This window comes from Rhopilema esculentum, chromosome 6 (genome assembly GCF_057945365.1).
Source record: "Rhopilema esculentum isolate cy_ngs chromosome 6, ASM5794536v1, whole genome shotgun sequence".
NCBI classification, from domain to species: domain Eukaryota; kingdom Metazoa; phylum Cnidaria; class Scyphozoa; order Rhizostomeae; family Rhizostomatidae; genus Rhopilema; species Rhopilema esculentum.
In genome coordinates this window covers 5,716,238-5,742,153 of record NC_142820.1, presented here as the reverse complement: position 1 = coordinate 5,742,153, position 25,916 = coordinate 5,716,238, and the positions used below count along the sequence as shown (strand labels likewise).

Sequence of the window (25,916 nt, the reverse complement as noted above, 5' to 3'; positions counted from 1 at the left end):
CATGTTGGGCCTGATGCAAGTCTAGTTATCTATCTGCTTTGCATAGGAACCATATTGTTGATAATAGAAAATTTTGAGTTATCTTTGGAGGGTTTCCTTGCAGATAAAATTGTGTTGTCAATTTAGGTTCTTTCCGGAAAGGTCAAGCCCCCCATTTTGATTTCTCCCTTTTCACTTAAGCATTATGGGTGGTTTTCAATTTCCATAGCGGATTCAAAGGCAACTCGCCCCAAGGCAAAAGTTTGTGATTTGTTAGCATTTGGAGGCATGATAAGAAACTTACTTGTATTCTTTTTCATACCTAGTCCTTCTCTTGCCTACTTTATCACTTTAAGTCTGCACTCATAAATATCTACTTGTGATATACTGCAAACGCGAGTTGACTCTTTAGAAATAACTAGAAGATCGATTCAATAGCATTGACCAGCTTCAATGCACCTTTTTTCTTGGATCTAAGCATTTCCTGTTATTGTTGTTGCATACATGCATCTTTGATTACATGTGTACGTTACAGAATGCATACGTTCTAAGAAGTCATTTTATATACGCGGAACCTTTTTAAGGCAACAAAGATGCACCTGGAAAAGAGTAAAAGGCTTCAAAATTTAAGAAAAAGCCAACCAAATTCGGCATGGCTGTATTAAATTAGTATTAAGACATATTTAGGTATATTTAGAAATGGTGAGTGCTACAACTTTTATCATATCTCCTTCTAAATATAAAAAAGTTTTATGCCTTTCTTTACGTTTCAGCTATCTTTTTACGATCTATTTCTATAGAAATCCTATTCTATTTAGCTACTGCTCTAGCTTGGTGTCTGTCAACCATGCCAAAAATTATTTTTATTATTTTGTTATTGTTATTACTCCTATCAACTTTTCTATACTTTATTTTCGCCTGTCAAGTTTAGTTCCCCTTCTATCTGCAGAGGCACTGAGTAAAATATTTTTCTTAGAAACAACATAAATAGTTAAATCATAGAAATAGTCCACTTTTGCTGACATTGTCTTTGCGCGTGCCAGTCTACTCACTGTTCTTCCTAACGAACACCTCTTCATACTTGATGAACGGCGAGAATTCATCATACTATGCCAAATGAACTATGCCAAGTAGGCTTTTCCATTTGAGAAGTGGGAGCTGAAAGCACATTTTTTCTAGGTTTCACTTATTTTGAGTTGATTTTTTTTAATTTTATGGTCCCTAATTTTAAGCTTTTGGCACCCTGTTTCAGTTTCTAGAGTCGATCAATCCAGGTAATTGATCGGAAATCATCGCCACACAGGAGATGGAGACGAGGCTTTCTCCTGACGAATTTAAACAGACGCATTATAAGCCCGTTTTGCATGAGATGGAGACGAGGCTCCAATTTTCTGAGAAAAAGCATATGTTAATCCGTTAAGAAAACATAAAGACACATTAAACTACACACAAATACTAAATTACTATGATGTATAGTTTCAACGTTTAGAAAGTGTATCCTTTATAATCTTCTTTTTTCAAAGACGAAAATCTGCCATGTGCGATTGGCCTAATTTTACAACTTTCACCGCAAAGAATAAAAAGAAGGCAGTAAAATTACAAAAAGTTGACTTGGAATTTCAATAGAGTTTATGAAGGACAGAAACAAATTGTCAATTTAATGCCTGTTTAAGGAATCCATGGTCATCTTTATTTCTTCAGATGATTGAAAATGATTCCAACTACTTGGAATAAACCCAACTAAAGGTGACGTATATAGTCTCAGGAGTCTCAGGTGATACACAAAATATCACAATTAGAAGCTATCGAGAGAGTCAAGCTGCTACCAGCGGCACAATAAATGAAACTTGCAGTGGTGTAGTGGAGGGGTAACGCGGCATAACGCCGTCGTGCTTTCGAAAATGGTTGTTGTGCTTCTTTATTGTTAGTATCACGCTAGATATATCAGTAAAATATCTATTAATATATCTATTTTTATCAGTAAATAAATCTATTTTTATTAGACAATAAAGCAGCTAAATTGATTAGACTTGCAATACTTTTCTCACCAAATATTCAAGTGAAGATAAACGTGATGAAGTCATATGAATATCGCTCTTTTTGGATATTTGCTCAAGTATTTGGATTTCTTTATATTGGACATGTGTAAATTTATGGTCTTGGTCCAAATAGAGAGTGAGCCATAGAAGAAGTAAATGAATATGATCACCTGAGCCAGATAATAACATCAAAAAATCAAGCAATTAAAGATAAGGACAGCTGAATAACAGCAGGATGGCAAAGATTTGTGCAATATGGTGATTTCTCAAGGAAAAAATAAATGATATCAATTTGAAGTAAAGAATAATGGAAGGAGCTACAAATGATGTTGAAACATGGACACTAGCATAAGTTGGCAGTGGCACAGAGAAGTATGGGAAGAGTAATGCTTAGCATGACATGCTTAGGCAATTGGACAAATGAAGTTAAGGATCACACTCAAAATCTGTTGACGTTGTAGAAAAATAAGAAAAATAAACGACTGGGCTAGCCATGTCGCCAGCATGGAAGAGAGAAAGCAGACAAGAAGATCACTGATTTGAAACCGATTTTTATGAGACGTGGATGCGAAAGACTTGAAAAGGGACGAAAAGATGATCAATCGCATTTGTTAGTAGCACAGTTTTGAATGAAATGAAGGACTTAATGGAGGTTAACGGCTACACCACTGGAAACGTGTCGAGTTTTTTAGGACCAGCTAAAGAATCAAAGCTTCCTTGTAGCTTGAAACACCACGGAAGAGGCAAAAATGGCACGAAACACCATGAAACACCAAATTCTTTCAAGAAACCTGGCATTCCACGCCTTGTCTTAGTGCAATAGATGGCAAGCATGTTGATATGCATACTATTGTCATCCTTTAAGTCTGCAATAAAAGTTGTGGATTTTCTATCGAAGACATAGGAGGCAACGGGAGGCAAAGTGAAGACAGAAAAGGCAGGATAGAATAGTATTATCCGATATTCCATCGATTATAATACTCTAAATTTGCTTTACCCCGGAAAATTTTCGCTCCCAGTTGGAAATTTCACTATGTCTTCCGCTACATGCAAGTTAATAATCCTAACAGTATGTATGGCTAATAACTAAATAACATTGATATTGAGAATATGAAAGAAATTCGGTACAATGATGGTAATAATATACTATTCAAACACAAAGATGGATATAGATCAAGGAATAGCACACATTTTTCATGAAAATATCTTACTTTTGTAAAATCTCTATTTACATTAAAGTTGGCAAATTTTGAAGAACGGCGAGCTTTTTGTTGAAATTTTATGTTAAATCTAAAATAACAATAAAAATAACACCTACAGTATTTCTCCGAATGATTTTATTTTTAATGTTTGCTTTGATTTTGCTTCAGATGTTTGACCGCACAATACTACCTACATATGACTTAAAAGAATTGTAACTACAACTACGCTTAATTAAAGCCTTAAAATTTTTGGAAACGAATTTTAGAGCTCGAGCAAGCAATATTTTTGAGTTTCGCGTGCTCAGAATAAAAGCTCGAGCAGAATAATGGGGTTCAGGCCAACGCGTGGGTAGCTGTTGATGCAAAAAAGTCCTTTTTAACATATTCGTAAAATTGAATTATGCCGAAAGTTGAAAAAGTTACATACATTACCAAGTACTAGAAGTACCAAAAATTCCGTTGCCAAAAAGTTCGGTGGATTAATTTTGGGTGGAACAAATTTCGGTCATATTTTTGAAATTTCATTTTAAATTTCGGTGAGAACTTGGAAAATTCCAGTGGAAAAAAATCTCGTTGAGTTAAAAAAAGGCACTTTCTGTCAGTTAATACCAACTTTACCATAAAATTACCTGAAATGCAATCTTAAAAATTACAAAAACCGAATACTATGATGTTAGCTTAATAAATATGTAGGAAAATTAGTTGGTATCATTTACAATTAAAATTTATTTTAATCGCCAATCGTAACAAGGGGATTAACAGTTCTGATCGATTGTAAGTTTAAATGGAGGCGTCTTAATTGAAACTTCTGGAACGTTAGCAAGAAAATAATTGAGAAGAATTATAGCCATAAAAGCATCTGCTCAACCCATCAAGATCTCAAATTTCTTGAATGTGGAGGTCGAAAGAGAAGGAAGTGAAGATAAGCTGGATATCTTCTTTGTTGATGACGAAGAAGAACCAGAAATTGAAAATTGATATTTATTGGATGTCAAGTAATACTTAAGGAATATCATGGAAACTTTTAATTAAGATCTCGACATTATAATAAATATATGTACAAAAAGCAAGCTTGCATGAAAATATGAAGTTCTTTGCACCTTTTTCAGAGCACCGTGACATATTGCTTTCTATCAAATAAAATTGTTATGAATCCTCGTTCATATTCACACAAAATTTCAATGTAATTAATATTTGAGCCTCTCAATATTCACGTTAAATAACAAAAGACAACAGTTTTTAGAAAACCGAAGGATTACGCTTTCTAGATCTATGGTATGCTTGTATGTGGCCAGCTGATTGGTTGATTTATAATTAACAACGACGGTCTTTGTGATCTTTCAGAGTCCTGTCGGATTCCGTTGATTGTCGAAAGATGCAAACGGCGTGCTGGATGCACTTTGTTTGTCGTTAAAAAATGTTTCATTTGCAATGTAGAAATGACTTGAAGCGAGTGGTTTTGCTTATCCTCTTGTAAAATGGTAAGTCTGAGATACCTTTCTTCAGTCATAAGCTTTTTGTTTGTTTCAGCGCCTTAAGAAATATAAAACAGAAGAACTTTTAATGTTTTAAATATATTTCCTTTCCTTTTCATAGTATGGATTCATTCACTGTGCATTACACGATCTTGTTATCGGAAATTTTGGAGAAGAAACATGGAGACAGATTTTGTAAGTACATTAGTTTTAAGGTTGTCTAGAATGTCGTTTGTTTTGTTGCATCTGTCTACTTCTAGTGTCTCAAAAAAGGCGATCAGGTTTTCCCTACCTGCTACAGTTTCACTTCGGTTTTAGTGCCCAGGTTGGACATCTTTGTTTTTTCATTGTTTACTGTTATCCTTGAGATTTCAAAAGCATCTGGGAACGCTTGTTACGGAAATAGTTTTGAGAGTAATATCCATTGTTTTTTCCGCAACCCGTGGCTTTGTGTATATTTGATTGTATCTGCAAAAACCACTTCAGTGCTGAAAACGCTAGAATGGGAGTTGCCGAGAAAGCATTCGCTGGTTAATCCAGTGCTTTCCCTTGTTTTCTGAGATCAGTTTGAAATTCAGGTTGTTTTAAATGCTTGTGTTTCTATTCGCATAAATTGACAGGTAAAAAAACAAGTGAAAACAAACGAATCGCAGTATTTCTTTGAAAAAAATGTTGCTATTTTTTAACAATATACAATCAATAAAGTATTTTTAACATCACTTTTTTGTTTTTTATTTTCTTATTTCAACAGCCATAAATAACATCTGTTGCCACGTCGGTTAGTAAAGCATTGAGAAACCGTTTTTCTATTTGAATGTTTTCTTTGTCAGATCTAGAATGGCGAAACATAGAAAATATATGTTAAATTGCTATGCTGTGTACTGAATTTTATGACACTATTATGATAGATCGATTATGCTACTGTTATTAAATTTTATGAACAGTAGATGAAGCTTCTTTTAATGTCAAACAGCGCAATGGTCCAAACTGGGAATGGTTTTGCGCAAGAATCTGTAGTGGTGCTTTAGTCATAAAAGATAAATGAGCTTTGTAAAAGTTGAGATTTTATGCATCTGAAATCGGATTTGGGAGATTATCTTCAGACAAAATTGTATTTTGTTAGATTTAGTACTTCTTTTAAGATGCCCTAGAGCGTTTTATCGCCTTAATGTATTTGTTTTACTTTTTAACATATGCTTTTAGTGAATAAACAAGCAAATTTATGCCTTCATCTTATCAAATTTTTTCACTTGGAAATTCTAAATTTGAAATTCAATGCATCTTTGAAGTATACTTGATTGGAATTCCGCAAATATTGATAAATATATCATAATGAGTATTTTTTAAATAGAGTTGGAATATCTGCATGACTTAAAATCTGAAAAGCATTTAGAGACACAATGGAGACGTCATTTACTCTAGAGTAAAAAGCAAAATTACGGACACTTTATGATGCTGACACCGTTTAACATGCGTTGTAAATATTCATTATTATGCCTTTTTCATTCAACAGCCACTCTGATAAAGTTTGAATGTTCTAGTTTCTTGAAAAGAACGTCATATGATGACCTAAAAATGTGGTGTTGATAAGCTTTGCTAAATTGATTACGAAGTTCTTTGCTTTTGTTCAAAATACTTCCTAAAATTTTGTGTTAATATGCTATTTTGAATAACTGTTATGTCCTAGTTTGTGAGATATCAAGGCTTATTCATCTGAATGAATTAACAATTACAGTCACCAACGATTCACTGAAATTTTCCCAATCGCAGATGCCATTGATAGGCTATAATGACGTCACAGAATCTCGGTAGAATACGATAACAAATGACCTAGTCCCAATTTTATCGCTATAACAGAGGATGAGCATTTTGCATGAAATTGTCAATATCTAAATGAGCGCATAACGTCTGACAATGCATTTAAGGATATGCGTAAGCTTGTTTTGTAAATTTGAATAAATTATGCAAATACATCAAGTTCATTTAAGACAACATAATCCACCGAAGCTCTCCATTTTCTCAGAATCATCAACCTCAAATCATGCGGTTTTGTACTATGACTGCGTAGACATATATATATATATATATGCTCTATCAAGCTCTTCCTTGCATTAAATTTCTCTCAATGCCATTCCTTAATAGTTTCAATCGTAATAATTCTAATAATTAACTTTCAAATGAGCTCCACCCAATTCTCTGTTGAAATCTACACGAAATAAAACAGGAAAATTAACGTTCTTCGTTGAATGCTTCGTTTTGCATTGACAATTCAAGGTAGCTTAATAATTTTTGAGAACCTAAATCTTCTGAAAAACCCTCGTTAGCAAGACGTAACATTATAGCTTAAATGTATTTTGCGCATAGGAGCTTCAAATGCAATTCGAAGCTCTTTTAATGTCAAGACCTACTGTACAGTTTTTACATAAGTATATGTATTAATATCTTTATTTGAAATGATCGTTGCTTTTGATGCCGCAAACTGGAGTTGACAAAATGCATTGTTTACAATTTGGTATAATTCCTTCTGTCAGCCTTGTTGAAATAATTTACCCCCTGTCACCCTTAGCCTACTGTATAAGTATAAATATATGATCATATGTTATATATTTGTTTCGAAGGAGGTAGACAGCAACATGACAGTGTCGCCCACAGGGTAAATAGGCATCAGGAAGGGTACTGCTAAGTATTCTTAATCCTGTCAAAATGATGTATCCAAATATTTATTAGATAGCCAAAATTAGACAAAAATGCTTATTGAAAAATCAAAATTAGACAAAAATGTTTATTGAAAAGTCAAAATTAGATAGAGATATTCACTAAGTAATAGAAGTCAGATAACAATTCATAAATATAGAGGTGATTACGTACAAAACGCGATGCTATCTTACTTGGATTTCATAAAATAAGACTTTAACTCGATGTCAATCCCAGAATAGTATACCATTTTCATAGAATCTTACCCAAGGCGTGATTTGAATGGAGCAGTTGCCCCTCACAATATCAGCCTCTTTATTTTTTAATTTTACACCTATAAAACGATCAATATTTCGTTTCCCTGTCAGCTGACAAGTGTTAATCGCGTTTGAAATGAAAGTACATTGTTAAGACCCGGTAGACTTCTTGTACAAGAAGATCTGTAAGTGGTTTGTGTTCAAACATAGATTCAGCTGCAGGAGTAAAAGCTTTTTCGATCAATAGAAACAAACTAGAAAGTGCTTATGCTTTTCAAGATGAAAAACGCCAGCCAATTTGATTTTACAAAACATTTCGTGTCAAAAAATAGAAAAATGCCCTTCGGCGATAGTGGACTTGAAAAATTCTAAGAAGCTTACAGTTCTGTGAAATGATTGCTTGTAAAATGAAAGACGTTAATAGAAGAAATTATATTTAACAAATATTTCTTAGTCATATTGATAGTGCTGGTTTTGATATCTTACTCTATAGTGAGAAAGCATTCTTTCATCTCACATTGAAGAGATTAGATTGAGAAATATATATCTTTTTGCAAAATATAAAAAACCAAGCCGAATTTAAGCACTAACTAGGCCTCGATGATGCTAACACCAAAAAGTGGTGCCAGTAATGCATTTAAGCTCAAACATCTTTTAAAGTAATTCACCTAGGCGATCTCAATTAGTTGATTTGAATGTTTGTAGTGAGATTTTTCTTACTTAAGGATTTCCCAGCAAACGAAATCACTGACTTCAGTGCTCTTTGCATTTTTCAAAACTTGATCATTCTGTTTTATTTGAAACTGTTGCAGGGAGCTAGAGGGAACTTGCCTCTAATATTACATTATTGATGTGCTGAGTTGATCAGATGAAACCAAGATAAAATAAAGAAGTAAAGGTGGGCTTCCCCTTTATTCGCTCTGGTCGCGCGACTGAACGAATGCACAGTGGGGCATGCGCAAATTGAACTTCCTCATTCGCTGAGTAGTTCAACTCAGTTGAACTACTGGGCGACTGGTCGCGTTCGCCGATTCGCTGACTTGATTTCAATTCGATTTCGCCAAGTCGTGCGACCAGAGCGAATCAAGTGGAAACCGGCCTTACTAAAACCCTTCGATTTACCTCCCTTTTTGCATCCCGATTTTCAGTGGAAAGACCTCTTTTGTCCGAAACAAGACTACCTTTGACAAGAGCAAATCTTGCCGAGGCGGATCAAGATTTTCAAGATCTTAGTTCCTTGTTTTATCTTGATGAGACATAATGTATTTTTAATTTGGTTTGCTTTTTCAAAACACTCAAACCAATTCGATTTGCAAGGCCCTACCCTGAAATTGGAAATGGTCCATTCAGTTATTTTCTTCTTAATATTTTAATATTAATGTCGGATTGCCTTGAAAAATTGAAGATTTTGATAAAAAGCATTCACGTGTGATTTATGTTTGTTTAATTAGATCCTTCAAGTTTTTCCAGATTGAGATACTTCGTATTTTTAGAAACATCAAATCAAGACTAACTTGACAGAATACTGAAGGAGCAGCGCACATACATAGGTTAATTTCTAACATACGTATTTGCTGATTTCTATTGCCATGTGGTCTTCACGCACAAAAAAATTATGATTTTGTATGTTCCTTTGCAGAAAAGCAGCCGGCATTGAGCTTGAAGGTGGCCGATATCTAATTCACAATATTTATTCAGATGAAGAAACGCTGAAGCTCATTGAAGCCTCTTGTAATGTATTGGGTATGTCATTTTACCACCATATGATCTCATTAAGTTGTAACAAAGTTGCTAGAGAGCTAAGGGCTGTCCAGTTTTAGTGCCTGAATGTATGGGTCTATCAATTTCTATCCATCTAATTTCAACTTGAACTCTTGTTTAAGTATACCAATCAAGCAGTCATCAGAAAGTTGCCATTTGTTGAAGACAAAGTTGTAACGGTGTTAAGAAGAGATTTCATATGCTGTTAGAAACGTACGCGGAAAAGTTACCATCGCTATGAAAATATTTCCTTTCAGTTCATTCACAGTCCGTGCATTATAGAAAGCTATTTGAAGACCAACTCTTTTTGGGATACCAGCAATTTCGTCCAAGATTACACTCATTTTGTTTTAACTAACTGGCTATAAGAAACGAGTACTGGACAGTCAGAAAAAATTAAGAAACTTCAGTACTCGAAGCAAAAAAATTAAGAAACTATTAAATCATGATAAAACTGAGAACAACGGAATTTTGTAAAATCCAAGAACATGATTGCCCTGATGGCCTAGAAATTAAGACACAAGGGATAAAAATATACTTCCCACATCTAAATACAGCATCGGAACGAAAGCGAATCTCTTGACGTGAAAAAAAAGGTCACGAACATTTCATAACATCATTCGTGACATCATAATTAAGAAACTCTTAAGAAACAGGCCATTGATGATGATTCTAACTAGACAGCCCAAATACTAGCTGGTCTTCTCGACTGGTCACAGGCCACATTTGCTTCGAATTTAGAAGAAAGACAATGAACATTTTCAACACTAGGGGTGAAATATTGAAATTTCCAGAACATTAACAAACTTGAGTACTCAACATCGACCTTTGTTTCTTATAAAAAATGAGTGTAACTGTAAAATTCCCGAAATCGGTGGTACTTACATCTATTTGTAAATGCAAGTTTTTGCAAAACATTCACTATTCTTTCGAAAATTGACAGCAAAATGAAAGACAAACTGTCATTCTTTTGTTAATAAGGCAGAAACTGTCATTCAACCAACCCAAAACATTGATTAGAATCTCGCTGAAAATAGCATGCGGAATGCAGTGCTCTCCTTCCACCCCCTGCCTTTCTTCATCTTATAATCCAACGATTGAGGCTTTTTTCTATCCAAACAGGCTTTTATCAATTAAAGGATTTGATTTTACGCGCTGAATAGCCCAACTTGGTTCTTCAACATACCAATAGTTATAAACTATGGTGATTTAATTAATGGTGTTATGTTGTATTCATAACAATGTCATATAGACGAGACTGAAAACGTACTTTCGGTTTGCGTACCTCTAATCCATATTACCACATGGGTAAGCAACAAAGTTTAGTCTGGGGGGACTTATCTTCTCTATGTGAGACAAATTAAAAATGTTTTTTCAAATACCATTTGACGATTACTGTACAGAAATTCTTCATCATCCAAGAGTTAGATAACAGTTTTTGTTTAACTTGTACTTTCATTTACTTGTTTCTCAGAAAACGGGCATTTTCACATTGTAGTTTATTTTCTCAATGCCAATAAATTTTGGAATATTCTTCATCTAACTCGTTATATATTCCTTTTGCATTTATGTCTTGTCAAATGAAGACATGAAATTTCGCAAAAACAGGCTTCAAATAGATTCCTTTTGTTTATGGTTTTCAAAAAGATTGCGCTTAAAGCTATTACAAATAATGTATTTAATGATAACTAATGCGTAAGTTGCGTATTTCTATTTCAAAATGACACCGTTCTCTTTCTTTTCCCAAGACCTTCCACTCGATGCAATTTTGGAGAAATTTGGGGAGCATTTCTTCAAATACTGCGTTCAATCTGGCTACGATAGAATATTGAGGGTTCTAGGCAGAAGTCTTCGAGAGTTCCTGTGCAATCTTGATGCTCTGCACGATCACTTGGCAACAATTTACCAAGGAATCAATGCTCCTTCGTTTAGAACGACAGATCGCAGCGACGGAGCACTTATTTTACACTATTATTCAGCACGGGAAGGGCTAGATCACATCGTAATTGGCATTGTGAAGACTGTGGCAAAGGAAATCCTCAACACTAATGTTCAAGTTGATGTGCTTCAGAAGAAATCTGAAGGTCAAGACCATACTGTGCTTGTGATTAAAACTGAACAATTGTTAAGTCGCAAGCAGAGTCATTCCAGCATCAGCGTAGGGGCATTCAAACCAAGTACGTCTTGTCTCAAACTTGGCACCGCTGGACAATTGAATGAAAAACGTCTAAGAAGCAATACTGCCAAGTCTCTTATGAGCGTTGCTTCGTTTTGCAAGTGTTTTCCATTTCACATTGTTTTTGACAGATCCCTGGTGATAAAACAATATGGCGTTTGTTTAAGAAAATATTTTGACAGATTTTGCAAAAGCAAAGAAACTATATTTACAGATTTATTTCAGCTTTCTAGGCCTAGAATGCAGTTTTCCTTCGATACCGTACTTGCACATATAAATACTGTCTTTGTTGTTGTTTCCCGAAATAGCAGTGGGAAATTTAGGAAAATATCCCCAAACCAAACTAGGAGTTGCAGTGAAAATGCAGCGTCGGCTAGTGAAGCAACGCCGACACCGTCTGACGAACTTCGGCTCAAAGGACAGATGATTTACTCAGTGCAGTCTGACTGCATCGTGTTTCTGTGCTCGCCTCGTTTTGGAAGTCTTGAAGAACTAACTGGGGCCGGCATCCTCTTCTCCGATATCCCGGTACATGATGCGACTAGGGAACTTGTTCTCACTGCGCATGCTCATGCCTCTTCAAGGGAACTTGTTGGAAAGCTAGAGGGGAGCTCGAACGATCTTCGTAAGTTACAGTCTCGACTTATCGAAGACAAAAAGAAAACTGACGACTTGCTACATGAGATTCTGCCCGCCAAAGTCGCTGCTAAATTGCGTCTAAACGAGCCAGTTCCTGGTGAAACGTACAAGCTTGTAACAATCCTTTTTTCAGATATTGTTGGCTTCACCTCTTTGTGCTCCAGTGACAACGTTGTGCCTATGGACATTGTCAAGCTGCTGAACAAGCTATATACATTCTTTGATATGATGACAGGTTTCTATGATGTCTACAAGGTATGTCTGCAAATTACGGTTTTTTAATTACACTTTCTTGGATTGATAAAGTTTCTATCAAAAGCAGTTGGTATTGAAATGATGGATGGGATAGGGGGAGTCAGTAGGTTTTTTTACCAAGTAAATTCTATTCTGTTATTATTTTATCGAATAGTTCATCATTTTTGCAAATTTTGAAAGGACATAGTCTAGCTAGAAGCTGTAGAACTCGAATGGCTTGGAATAGCTCTGTTTCCTTCTTCTAGTCTGCGACATGTATACCAGCACTGGGCCACAAAATTATAGACGCTTAATGAAAAATCAGAATTAACAAAACGACATATTACAGTAACAAATAGGAGGTTTAAACAGTTTGCTAGGTCCAGTTATGGACAACTGCTAGTACTTTCGCAAGCCTTTTAGGCTGAGTCCTCTTGTAGTTGCATATTCATAGTTGTTTTGTTAGCTTTAGCTATGCCCTCATAATATAATATAATGAAAAATATTGAGATTCTTAGTAGCTATATTTTTGCAAAATTGCTGTCAATAGAAAAGGTTTTCAAAGAAAACTCTAAGGAGAAAGCTAGCGAGTCAGATGGTGAGGCTGGACAACATATGAAGCTTAAAAAAAGAACAGAAAACAAACACTAACTGCAACAAATAATTCGAAAATCGCAAATGAATGGCTATACTTCAAACATCCATGATTTGTAAAGAGACTAATAGTGACTTTGTCTAATGCCGTGTAGGAGATTGTTTACGAGGCGAGTACTTGAAGGCCAGTTGGTCCGTCAACCTCTACGCTCAGCGTCAGTGTGAGCATTTTGCAAATCGCTTTACATTTCTTCCGATGGCTACAGTCAAGGATTAATTTAAGGTGCAGTGATGACCAATTCGTGCAGTGATGAATCGAAAAATGTGCAGTGATGAATTACTTCACTTTTCAGTTTGAAATACTCCAAATACTACTGATTTGGGTGTTTTTAGAATAAAGACAAATGAATACAAACTATAATCAAGAGTCAAATGAGATAATAGAATCAACCTACGTGTGAAACTCAACTAAAACCAGCTTTAACAATAAAAATAATATACAGTTAATCACAAACGCACTTCATAATGCAAAAAGTGTTTTTACCAGCAAAAACACGTCCGAATGCCTATTCATATAAAAAAAACTGGGGTAGAATACTATAAGTTAGTGGTGACTATCTATAAATGTCTATCTTAAAGTAGCTCACAGCATACGAACACAAATCATTAAGAAATATTACCAAATTGAGATGGACTCGACTTGATGGGATGACCTGAGGTTAGTTCAATGAAAGTTTGTTGGCCTATATAAACGGGAAATATTTCTTACATGCCTATTGCCATATGTTGCAAATTCTATGAATTTCTTTTGCAGTCATGACAAAAGGCATATTCATCTGTCAATCTGTAAATAATTTGCCGTTTGGATAGTAACAAGGAGGGCTCGTCAATTTAGTTTTTTTAATCTTCAATTTTCATGAGCTTCCCATATGAATTCTGATCGTATGCATCGAATCTTGGCTATCCACTCTGAATCTCGATGGCAGGCCCATTGTCATGAAAGACTAGACCGCAACAGCGCTTCTCTGTGCCTCCATGGCCGGTTTCACAATAGGATGTGTGAATTGGAATGACATTTCCAACTGCTGCACTCGTTCCCATAGTTTTCAATGGAAGTTTATGAAAGAATCTTATCTTTACTTATAAGTAAAGAAGTCAGTACCGCGTTTCACAATCTTCGTTACAAGCTCATAATGTATATATGATTTACAAATTGAGATATACTTACCTGTTATCTTAAATTTGATATCAGTTCTTCACGATCATCCTCGATGCCACCAAGGATACAAGAAACCCAATTTTGGATCAAGCTACTTGGTTTATTAAGAAATAAAAAAAAATTTCAAGAAAGAAAACTGCCAATTGACCTTGCAAGGAAGAGCTTTGTGAATACTTGATACCATATCCTATCATGGTTTACATTTTAACAAAAGGGTCTATGTGATGCTTTTTACATCTTGCAGTTTGTTTCTTGAAAATTGCTCCTCGCATTTGTTTTCTTCTATAATATATTTCACTACGAAAAGAGAGCTTATTAAAAAAGGTCCTATCAAATTACTGTAGCTGTGGCTATCGGGTAGTGCCAAACACTTACATTACAGCTGAAGGTATTGGAAAGAGGTTGAATCGTGGAGGTGGCTATGGTCTGGAGATTCCAGTTATTTACCACTGTCATGGACAAGAAAAGTTAGTAAACTGGGCTGTAAAGAAGCTCAAAGCTGTAAAAAACCAACTAGATTGTTTGAAAGTGCCAAAGTGTTTGAAATAAATATTTGAACAAATATTCATTCCTCTCAGTCTTTTGCTCGCTGGCTCCTAATTTGTACTGTCCGCTAATTGGAAAGAAAATGGCCAAATTGACTTTAATGTGCAAAAAATATTTTCCGTTAATTAGAATGTCCGCTAATTAAGTGTCCGCTTTTTAGAAAGTTTTTCAGATCGTGAAAAAGATCTGGGAAAAAAATTTGTCCGGTAATCAGAGGTGTCCGCCTTTTAGAGCGTCCGTTAATTGGAGAAAGTACTGTAGTTTTGAAAGGTCTGTTCTTATGAGAATGGAAAATAATATGAGAACATTTAGCGTGCTATTGGCCTCTAGTTCAGCAGCGATTTGATTATTTTAGATGTGCGTTCGAAAACCAACATCAAACACAGATGAATTTTTCCCGTAACTTCAATGTGCTTGCTCTGTTATTACTGTAGTTATCTTTTGGTAATCAATGGTACAATCAAAGTAGGCCACCACCTGCAAGCAATCGCCTTTGCGGAAAGGTACCTTTGAGTAAACATGATTGGGGCACAAACATCCTCACAGAGGATCTGCTGAGGTTTTGTGGGAAAATTTGTTGGAAATCGTTCCAGCTTTTTTGTTTTCTCTCAATTTTTGCGTTTTTGTCGGAATTTATGTTCACTACTTGGCAGGCACGCTGGTTTAGTTTTCTGTTGGCGTGATATAGTACATTGTAGCTGCTTCTTGAATCGACAACATTTTTTAAAGCTACAACGTATTTCACATTCATGTTTGTAATTTGACGTTGAGTAGGGGAAGGGATTAGAAGCATCCTTATTGACTTGTAAAATACTTTTCTTCTTCTTTTGAAAAATGGGCCATACTGTGTTTACAATATATATTGTCTCGGGATTGGTGAAATTTAAGAATTAATTGAGAATAATAGCCAGGCGCAAATCTCATCGATAATTTGACTTTTTATATATAAAAGTTTGTTTAAGCATCCACAATTTTTTGCCACCGCATCGGTCTACATACAGATACAATACTTTATCCCCGGTTTCTTGTGGTTCTGGTAGCCAGGAAACCTCAAGCAAAATAGTAGGCCCTGAACTGTACCACACTCCAATTCGTTAAAGTGCCGTATTTTTCAATGAATAGAGGAAATACTTACTGTTTCATCAAGGTGATTGTCTTTATTTTGCGAGTCCAAATTGAAATTAATTGCCAGCTGTTGTTATCATTTGAAGAGCGTGAAATCTGGGCTTGGTTTTTGCTGCCATTTTTTCACTCATGTCAAAATTGGCCTATTTTTAAAGCTCCAAATTCTTCTATAATCACTTTATCGTGTTGTAGCTGTCAATATCTCACTTCAGTAAAAAGCGTGTTTTCCATGCAGGTAGAAACAATCGGAGATGCATACATGGTAGTCGGTGGGCTGCCGAATTCATGCAATGACCACGCTGAGAAAATAGCCAATATGGCATGCAGCATGCTAGATGCAGTCACCCAAGTTTATTCTCCAGTTGATTCACAACCAATCAAGGTATATTTTCTACTTTTTATATTCAGCTTGAATTATAAAGACTTATAATCGTTCTTCGTCGATTAAAAATTTCAGACTTGTCGTAAAAATGGATGTCTCATCCACTTTGTCAGTTCCCTCCCCCCCTCCCTCCCTCTCTCTCTCTCTTGAGCCAGACAGCAAACAACGGCCCTGGTTACTGACATGTTGATATGTTTAAGATTTGTCAGTAAAAAACAACAAGCAGAAAAAAGGTCATGTCTAAACACAGAAATGAAGCTTGGTGCTCGTTCTCTTCAGGAGTTTTATAAGCTTATTTTACCGGAAAACAAGATATAATACTTATTATAACAGTGACGCTGCGCAGGGCCCCTTTTAGACAGGAACTCTATAATTTTTCTTTTGTTATTGAATCCTGGACCCTATGAAAAAATTGTTATGCGATGGCTTGTTGCTATGAATAATTTATATCCAAATAGAATTCATAGAAGGAGCAAAGTTAATTTTTCAGTTGATTCTGTCGGTGGCTTAAACCCTTTTCTTCGTGCTTTTGATTTCATTAATAAGCCTCTACATTATTCAGAGTTGTCTTGTCATAAAATTCTAGCGAAAAATTGCTAGTGCAAAGTCATGCGCACACATCTACTTTCTTTCCCAAGAGCTACAAATTTCGCTCTAGCGGACACAAAATTCTTGAATACAAGCTCATAATCTTTTGATTAACTTCAGCTGCCAACACTGCATTACTGGAATCCGATCAATATTTTCAGCAATTTTCCTTAACCAGAAACCATATTGTGATTATAATGTGTGATGAAGACAAGAGTGTTCATTGGATACCTCATCTTTAGGCTATATTTACGCTAAGAATTAAATCCCAAATTCTGTGTTTACTCGAGTTCCTTGTGTAATTGTTTCTTTGCGATCAAGCTCGTTTGCACAACTTTTCAATACACTGTTGCAAATGTAGGAGGAGACTAGATTTATTTTTTGTCATTGCTGTTTGCTTTGTCCTGATATCAAGGTCAAATTCTAGTAAACAATATTTTCAAGAGTCTCTGTCTATTTTTACTAGAGGAACTGGCATTTTTTGTGGATTATTTGGTTTGTGTATACAAATTCAGTCATTCTTTACCGTAAGAACCGGCTGTCTTGTAGTGGCGTACTGAATGCCTATATCCTTGAAAATTTTCCATTTAAATTTGGGGCCAGAAGTGCACAGGGTCATCCTACATGATCTTGGAAAGTGCCCAACTATATCTTAAAAACCCCATATATTAGAAAACCAATTTGCATGTCCCTGATTTGTGGTTTATTTAAACTTTGCTTTTGTTCCCTAAATTTTCTTTGTTGTTGGAAGACAAACTGACCTAATGCATCCAAACAAGCAAGCTATAACAATTTAACAAACTGTCCTGAAAATTTTCTGTGGCAAAATAATAAATGGTGCCTTGACCTCGACGAATGTCTAATGAAATAAAAACAAAATAACACGGCTATATATAGATTCATTTCTTGAAGATTTCTATTTGTAAAAAGTTCCTTATTTTGGTTAAAACATATTTTACTTTATTTTTGCTTCATCTGTGGCGATCAGCTTCCTTTGGTTGACGTACAGCTGATAAAGAAGTAAACCTGATAATAAGTTTCTTTATAGAAAGAACGGAAGTGAAATCGCAAATTTCACGATTATATACAGTTAACTTAGAACAATTTAAGGGTGAAAGCGGGAGTCGTTTCCTGTCTCGCGTTTTTTATCCTTTATTATTTTGTTTTTCTTTGGAGACGTCGAACTTATATCACACTTTTCATCAACTGGTGTAGGCTTCTTGCCTCATTTCAAGTCGACAATACCTCCATATTTTCTTCGCCATGTAATAGGGCAGGCAGAGCCCATTTTGTTTAAATCGTCATTGATTCTCAGTTTGTGAAGCAGGTCTAGTCTTAAAAACGTAAAGGTGCAAATGTTAAAACTTAAAGACGTTTTTGAAATTAAGAACCTGCAGATTTTTAAAACTTAGCTTGGGTTATAGCATAATCCAGATTGAGAAAATGAATGATTTTTAGTTGATTGAAATCCTCGAAGGGATTTTGTTGATTCAAGTGCGTCATTTGTACTGGGATATTGTAACATGTAGCTGAAATGTAATCATATTTAGAACTCCTAAACAATAATTGGAATAGAGATTTTAAGGCTTTTTTAAAAATCTGTTTGTACGAATCTTTGTAATTGCTAAAAAGTTCAGAAACACAGTTGTAGAAAAAGGTACTGAGATAACTTGAGAATATGAAGATAAATTAGCGCCCTTAAGGAAAAACGTGACGCAATTGGAGTTGTTTTAGATAACCTTAGGCGTGTTGAGGTATTGAAGCTGATCCCTGAAAATAAAGAAATTGTTAGAATATACAGAGCCTTCTATAGATGGAATGTTTTTATTATATTTCAAAAAGCCATGATCAATTGCCGGAGCAGCTTAGGATGCAAGGCCATCGAAACAGCAGGTCACGATGACTGTTGATGTTGACATCTTCATTTGCGAATCTGCTCTTCTTTATTGTAAACAAACGGATCTCTAGTTTAACTTCTAATGCAGGTGCTGTTCTTGCTATTAAAGCAACCTTAAAGTAGCTGCAGAACCAGTGGTGGGAGAACCAACCTCAACAAAGATGATTTCGGGGTGTGAGGGCCTACTCCCAGCCAATTTTCCAGAAATTATGGTTCTCACGATTTATGCAAATTTAATAAGGAAAATGAGGAAGTGGGGGAGGTCTGAATCACTAGAAGCAGACCAGATATATTTACTCGCATGTCTTTTATTGAAAAGCCAGCCAAGTACCATTTTTCCATTTCTTGCAGAACAAGCATTTTTCTTCTGAAAAAGATGAGATGTCAATTCCATGCATATTCCACATTTTAGATCATATTAAAATGACACCCCTTTAAGTTTTTACGCGACGTGGCCTTACGCGAAAAGAGCACGGTCTCGATCAAATACCCCCGTTCCCTTTCGCTTTTCGGCGGTGCTGCCGCTGTCAGCTCGGACCATTGTAAACAAGTCATTGAAACATAAAGTTCTAAAAAACCTGGATCAGTAAAAGAATTGTCAAGAAAATGCTTTTTGTGAGTTTCCGACATTCTGACAAGACGCAAGATCTTAAAAAAATTGATTGTATTTGCAAAAGATTATAATGAATTTTCTCAAGTTACTAACACGACAGAAAGCTGATTCAAAGGATGGACTATATATTGTGAACATTTATTTAAAAAACATAATCTAATAGTTTTGTTTGCTTTTCCAGTATGGTGCAAAATATTTATCTTTCGCAAAAATTTCCTGACTTTGATGTCCAGGGTGTTAATGGACTTGTAGGAGACAGCTAAGCTTTGTCACCAGTGGCATTCGAAATGATTAAAATGCTTATATCCATTGATTTAGTCATGCATATATTTTTCTTATTTAATTACATTTAAAATTAATTTGATAGACAGCTTTGGAAATTAATTAACATCAAAAGATTGGATACGATTTTGGAGTAGGATGTTTTCAGTTGAACTGAATCGTCATGTCAGAATTAGCGTGAGATAAGAAAACGAAGATCTCTTCATTAGATGTTATTAAAGAGTAGGCCAAATTTTGTCAATATTCAAAACCACAATGTCACGAAATCAATCCCTGACTCCCTCTTTATGATTCAGCTTGACGGCACAACCTCCTTACTGCATCATACATGTGACTTGTGAAAGCATTTTAAACTCTTTGACAAGACATTTGTTGAGAATTAAAATTAGCTTGCTAAATTCAAAGGGCAAATCTTCATTGCCATATAAAAGGATTTTCAACATATTGTCATCTAGAGCCTCAGGTTTACCATAGGCTTCGAGTACATTTTTGACACCAGCGAGGAGACTTCTTCTAGATTCATGCTGATGTCGAATTATCCGTCAGTTCATTTGCTACTTGTTGCAACTTTCGTTTCTATTGACGATTAACGCTACCCCAAATGTATTTTAAGCATATCCATCCCAATTATACATTGCTAGTTTTGATTGATGTTGACATTGCTAGTTCTGATGTTGGAAGCATGACATCAAGAATTACTTGATTTTTAACTTTTTGTGCTAGGTTGTACTTTTTTAAGTTTCTAATAATGGACCCTAATCATCACGCTAAGTAAAATAATCTTTGAAGTATTGATCAAAATGTAGAATAAATCAAAATATGCAAACGACTTCTTTAATTGATAATAGGTTATGTACCATCTCCGCCTTGATCCCTATTGAATGTGTAGTTAGCTTTCTCACTGTAGTATAGCTGAAACTAAAAGCTTCCCTTTTTGTTATTATAACATCGATGGCAGTATATTTCTCTTGGTGAAAATTGAAGCAAAATGTCTTCTCAAATGTCAAGAGCTTTCCTCAAAATCTTCTCTTTAGTTGAGAACTGCACTTTCCATCAGTAGCATAACGGAGCAGTGTGGGGCCCTTATACCTAATAAAATTTGAGTCAGGTTTTAAAGCCTTAGTACTAATAACAACTCCTCCTATTCCCCAATACTTTGAATGTGAAACTTTATCAAAATATCAAAGAAATCTATGCTGGTGTGATTAAAGAATGTTTGCTTATGCTGCATACACACTGTTAAACCAGATGTATTTATACTAGGCTAAATTTTAACAAATCAGATGATCCGATTTGTTGGATCGACCAATTAAAAGGCCCTACTCAATAACCTGACTTAGTTAAAGCTGGTTTAACTCGCAAATGTGAATGGGGTTTAACTTGCAGATGTTTTAAAGTTCAAATTACCTTTCTTCTTTCTCTTTCTGCAACAACTCTTAACATAACTTTAAACTTTCTGCCCTGGTGTGGTCCTTATTACTAATGGAGAATATTATAAGACATAGATAATGAAACGTAATTAATGCAATTGCCGTAAAATTCTGTGATAGTTTGTCCAAAATGTCTAGACTAGATAAATAAACAATTTAAAACTGCTTCATTGAGAAAATCAATTAGATTTTAAATATCTGTGATATCCTCGTAAACTAAATACAATTTTTTCAACAGACAAAGACGTGTATTTAAAGAAAACCTTTACATCATTATTATATGGTTGCTCACATTTACAAATCATACCCAGTCTTACTTCCATTCTCATGATGCTGTGAATGTAATTTAGAAACATATGCTTTCATCTAAAAACCCGTTTTTCGAGAAATTTCTCAGGGGCCCAAATGTTTTGGGTCCCTTAGTTTTGTGCTTTTAGGTGCACACCGTACGTTACACCATTGCTTCTCATCTTCATTATTATTGTTATTTAATATCTGTGCTTTCAAAGTATGCTTTGGTACGATGATCGAATTCAGAGTTGCCTAGCCACGTGTTTATCGGCTGGTGGCCTAGTGGTTACGACTCGTCATCCTCCATGATAGTCAAAAAGCAGCTGCTTGGACATTCAAAAAAGCTGTCTGACATTCTCACGTTCAACGTGGTACATAAAGAAACCCTACTGTAGATTGTCTTTGAAAAGTCGTCGACTGAAGAATTATTTCATTAAATTAACCGATTTTCAGTCGAATATGGTAAATATTCTTCAAAAATTGCCCATCCTAGTTTTCAGACTTAAAAATTTTTAAATTTTTTCGTTTGGTTGGTTTTAATTTACGTCTTCAAAGGAAGTTGTTTATCTAAAAGCAATGAAGTTCATTTCTTGTATTGTTCTCTTTAAATACTATTTCTGCTAGTAAGGCTTTTCTTTTATTTTTTAGAAAGACTTTTTTGGAAATTCTATTCTCACTTTTAACATGAATTAAATAGACAAGGGGCTGGCTGCGTTCTGTTCCAAAGCTAGCTGTTTTATTTATCGTCACATGGTTCTAAAGCGACGACTGTTGCGAAGTTCATCCTTACCATTAGGAACTTCCAATTTACTGGAACCTTAGACAACCTTAATCTTTTGCTAGATAATAAAAAGGGATACAGCCAATATAAGGTGGAGGCTGCATTTACTTCACTGCTATTGCCTCTTTAGCTCATTTTGCAAAGCAATACAATGTGTTGCAAATATTATAAAATAGCGGTATAGAAAAAAGGCCTCAACAAAATAGATTCCGTAACTTAGTGGCCATTCAACTCAAATTTCACAAGTATGGTTGGCCAAATGAAGCAGAAATCAAGAAGATAGATTTATTTAAGTCACAGTGGTTATTTTCACATCCCAGAAATAAAATGAAAATGAACAGTCGAATTTTAAAAGAAATCAAGTAATGATACCAAGTTCAAGAATAACTTCAGCTCCAAAGGGATATAAATCAACGTCAAAATACTATAAGTCAACATAAAAAATCCAAGAATACCATTTTTTCAGCCTTTTGGCAGCAAAGTGTAAAGCATAGGCTTTAGAAACATTCAGGCTTTAAAAAATTTTTTAGAAGACTTTGTGAATAATCGACAAAGAAAAATTTATGAATAGCCCACGACCTGTAAACTAGTATTTTGGCATACCTAGAATAGTACTGACAAAAATTTGTAGAATTTCTTAAATCTGAAATTCTTATGTATTAAAAAGACAGCCAACCAAAGGAGTAGAAACACAGTCATTAATATTAAAACAAATGCTTTCAAGCTAAGAAATGTTTAGGGGAGAAACATTAGGTCGAAATTTTTATGGGTGTATGTATAACAATCTTTCAAGGTCAAAAGTTTCTCTTTCACAAATGTGTTAACAAAATTCTATTTATACATGATATGTATAGAAATAATTCAATTCATATTATATCACTCTTAAAAATTTATCTCGAATGCGAATTCTCAAGTGTGACAGTGTCAGCTGCACCTTCTCACGACAAGATTGTCCTTTTAATTCCATTTAAGGACGGACTGTTTCCTGAGTATTAGAAAAGCCCTTTATTTCCTTGTCTTAGAATGTTTTTTTCTCGTCTCCTTATTCCTCCTAAGCATCTTTTTAAGTTTAGGCAGATTTCATTTGATTCATCAGCTTTTTGTGTTTTATTTTGATTATCTGTCTCTGTTCTTCTGATCCTTTTCTACACGTTCTCCTCTAAGTTAGCTTTCAATTCATTTCACATTTTGATTTTTTCTAAGTTAGTTATCTTAATTTATATCCCATCTTGCTTTAAAATGCCTTTTTACATCCTTTTATTTCTATTGACTTACTCGTGAATTATGCATTGAAGATAATATTTTTAATGATAATATACTTATGAGCAGTGTGGAAAGAACCTTCAAAGCCATTCTCATTTCATCACAACTTTTGTATTGAAGTCGCCAATTGGAGAATTGCATTTCTTCTTTCGCACCATGTGAAATATAGTATATCGATTTCTTTTTGGTTTGTTTTTCTCGACTTCTTAGATATCATTATTACGTGTTTCACATTAGGTGCCTTCAGCATTCCCATTATTCGAAATACGTATCAATGACTTTTGATCTCTTAGTTTTTCCGACATATTTCATTGCCCCAGATTTTGACAACGGAGTCGAGCAATTATTCTAAAATTTGAAAATTTGTTGGTTTGCTCTTTTTGTAAGTTACGCAGTTTTGTAAGTTTTGGAAATTTACGAATTTAAAACTCATTCTACCCTCGACTTGACATAAAAACCTAAAAGCAACACATCATTTTTTGACGATTTAAGGCAGTAAAATATTGTGCTCGTCAAATGTCCAAAATACTTTACTATCACATGGCTAGGAAAGCTGAACTAGAAAACTCTTGAGAAATTGGAAAAAAACAATTCATCTAGATATTGATCTTATCCTTCCAAAGTTTGAAGTTCGAAGTTTGAAGAATTTGCGAGTATCTTATTTCTCAAAATATCAAAAAGATAAAATTTCTCTTCAATGAAATGCATCGTTATGGATTATGAAGAGTGTTTAGCAATGCTGTTGGCGCTTGGCCAACGCGGATGTGGATGTTCAAAGAGAATATTTGATTGACAGCCTTCACAGCAATAAACAACATTATCGCAGTATCTCTTAATGGGTCGTGCACCATTTTTCTCGAAGGAATATTTTCATGTTGTTCAAAAGATCATATCATCTAAAGAAAATTGAAAATGTTATAAAACGTACGATCGAACGATTAAGAGATGTTAAATGATATTGATTTTAAAAGAATGAGAAACCTATCTTCGAGAATTTTCTGTGAACTGTATGTTTCAAGTAGATAAATAAATCCAATATCAAAATGATGGAAGATCTTCATCAAATCTGATAATGCTGAATAATTTTCAGTTCTTCTGGTCATCATGTTCTACGGAAATTCACTAGCATCTCGAAATACTAATGAAATTACAGTACAAATAAATATATTAGTTTCCGTTTTCTGAGTTTTACTAAGAACCATTTCCAAACGTTTTGGAACACAAGTGTCAGTTTTCATGAATACGTAAAAGTGGTATCCCTTAAATCATTTATTGTCTGCAAGTCTCAAGATGAGAATATTTCCTTGGGCCTTGATGAAGGGCTGCATACAACTTGTATAAATTTAGCGACTGGAATCGATCTGTTTTATAGAGGACTTTCTATTATATGTCTTTCAAAATGGGAACTTTATGCAGTTACACGATATCATTGCTCCTGTTTTAGGCTTTGATGTTTTCTTAAAACGGCCAATTGTTTTTAAATTGAACTTCTCTATTTTAGATTCGCATAGGTCTACACTCTGGTCCAGTAATGGCTGGCGTTGTGGGCCAGAAAATGCCAAGGTATTGTTTATTTGGGAGCACGGTTACTATTGCCAACAAGATGGAAGCTGGTAGCCTTCCAGGGAAGGTCAACGTCAGTTACGAAACAAGGCGGTGAGTGTTCGCCTCTTTATCTCCTAGAGCTCTCTTCTTTTCTCTGCTTGGTGAGCATTAATCACATGACTGCATTCCAGCACCTGTTTGTTTTAAAGTGCTTTAGCAATGATTCTTTGCAGCTGGTATCTATGGCAATAGAGTTGAGGTCGTCTTTATTTTGCTGCTAGATTTTGCAATTGTGTGGAAAGCAAACTGAACGTTGGACTAAGATTGATTGACTATTTAGGTCTTCTTTATTTTGTTTTTAGACACTTGGAAGATGAGAGAGGTTTGTGGGACTTTGAGAGCAATTCTTCCCCGAACCCAATAGCATGTTATTTTCTTAAACGCAACATTGCAGCAGCACGAAAATCAAAGGTATTTGATTTTAGACAGCGCACTACAAGCTCTTGTTTACTAAAGTCTCCGTCCTGCTCTCCAAATGTAAGTCCTAGAGTGAAGTCTCCGCTACTTAAGTCCTCCAGCATGTCCCCTTCGACTCTGGCAAGTTGCCCCTTTTCAGCTGTTCTGTCAAGGAGAAATGTCGAAGAAGTTGGTTCACAGGATCGGTTCCTAGAATCTTGAAAATTGCAATGATGAAGCTGGAAATCTGCGTAACGAAGTCTGCACATGATAAAATTTCTGCACCGCTTTAACAAGCACGTCATTTTCCACGAATTTCAAAGAAACACGTATCTTAATTAACAAGTGTAGCAAAGAAATTAGACAGTGTTGCCTAACCTTGTTTGCAATCGATGTCGTTTGCTATAAAATATTTGTTAAGATAGAAAGATATTTCTTTTGATAGCAA

General features: G+C 35.0%; 1 protein-coding gene across 1 annotated transcript; it reads left to right on the top strand.

Annotated features, from left to right (window-relative positions):
• The first annotated feature begins 58 nt into the window (after window positions 1-58).
• Window positions 59-25,916, top strand: LOC135686659 (guanylate cyclase soluble subunit beta-1). Its single transcript, XM_065202938.2, has 7 exons — window positions 59-4,701; window positions 4,817-4,890; window positions 9,286-9,389; window positions 11,156-12,477; window positions 16,176-16,322; window positions 24,969-25,123; window positions 25,375-25,916. The coding sequence occupies exons 1-7, from the start codon at window positions 4,699-4,701 to the stop codon at window positions 25,688-25,690; spliced, it is 2,121 nt and encodes a 706-aa protein (XP_065059010.1). The 5' UTR covers window positions 59-4,698; the 3' UTR covers window positions 25,691-25,916.